The sequence below is a fragment of the Penicillium alfredii genome, assembly GCF_028826965.1.
Source record: "Penicillium alfredii strain IBT 34128 chromosome Unknown utg000012l_segment0_segment0, whole genome shotgun sequence".
Classification (NCBI taxonomy): domain Eukaryota; kingdom Fungi; phylum Ascomycota; class Eurotiomycetes; order Eurotiales; family Aspergillaceae; genus Penicillium; species Penicillium alfredii.
This window is the reverse complement of record NW_026622709.1, coordinates 1197577-1197972: the sequence shown is the minus strand read 5'-3', so window position 1 is coordinate 1197972 and position 396 is coordinate 1197577. Positions and strand designations below refer to the sequence as shown.

Genomic DNA, 396 nt, shown 5'->3' with positions numbered 1-396 from the left:
ATGAATGATACGTGGTGGTTGAAATCGGCGAAACCTCTTGTTGGGGCATTGTCCTCCAAAGACGCGAATGCAGAGTTCCGCTCTGCGGATACTTGCAAGGTTTGCAATACTGATTATGAGTTGAAGGTTTCTCCATTCGGCGATGCCCGAGCTCTCGTTGTCACCAGGTGGATCAACCTCGGCTCTGGTCAAGATCCGCTCGATCCGCGATGGTTGATGCATGCTCGCGAGCCAACGTCTAAAGGGCCGGTTTGGTTGGAAAAAAGCGACATGGCTATCAGTCCTCGGGTCTTGTTTGAAACTGCTTGCTCCAGTGATCAATCCCTAGAAGCTCGTCCCTCCCGCAACTTCGCCTATCTTCAAGATCGACGATACGAAGAGGTTCTGAAGACTTAG

General features: G+C 51.3%; 1 protein-coding gene across 1 annotated transcript; it reads left to right on the top strand.

The window, feature by feature from the left end:
* NUU61_009984 (uncharacterized protein) lies at positions 1-396 on the top strand (the record flags this gene model as incomplete). Its single annotated transcript, XM_056660509.1, has 1 exon — positions 1-396. The coding sequence occupies one exon, from the start codon at positions 1-3 to the stop codon at positions 394-396; it is 396 nt and encodes a 131-aa protein (XP_056507007.1).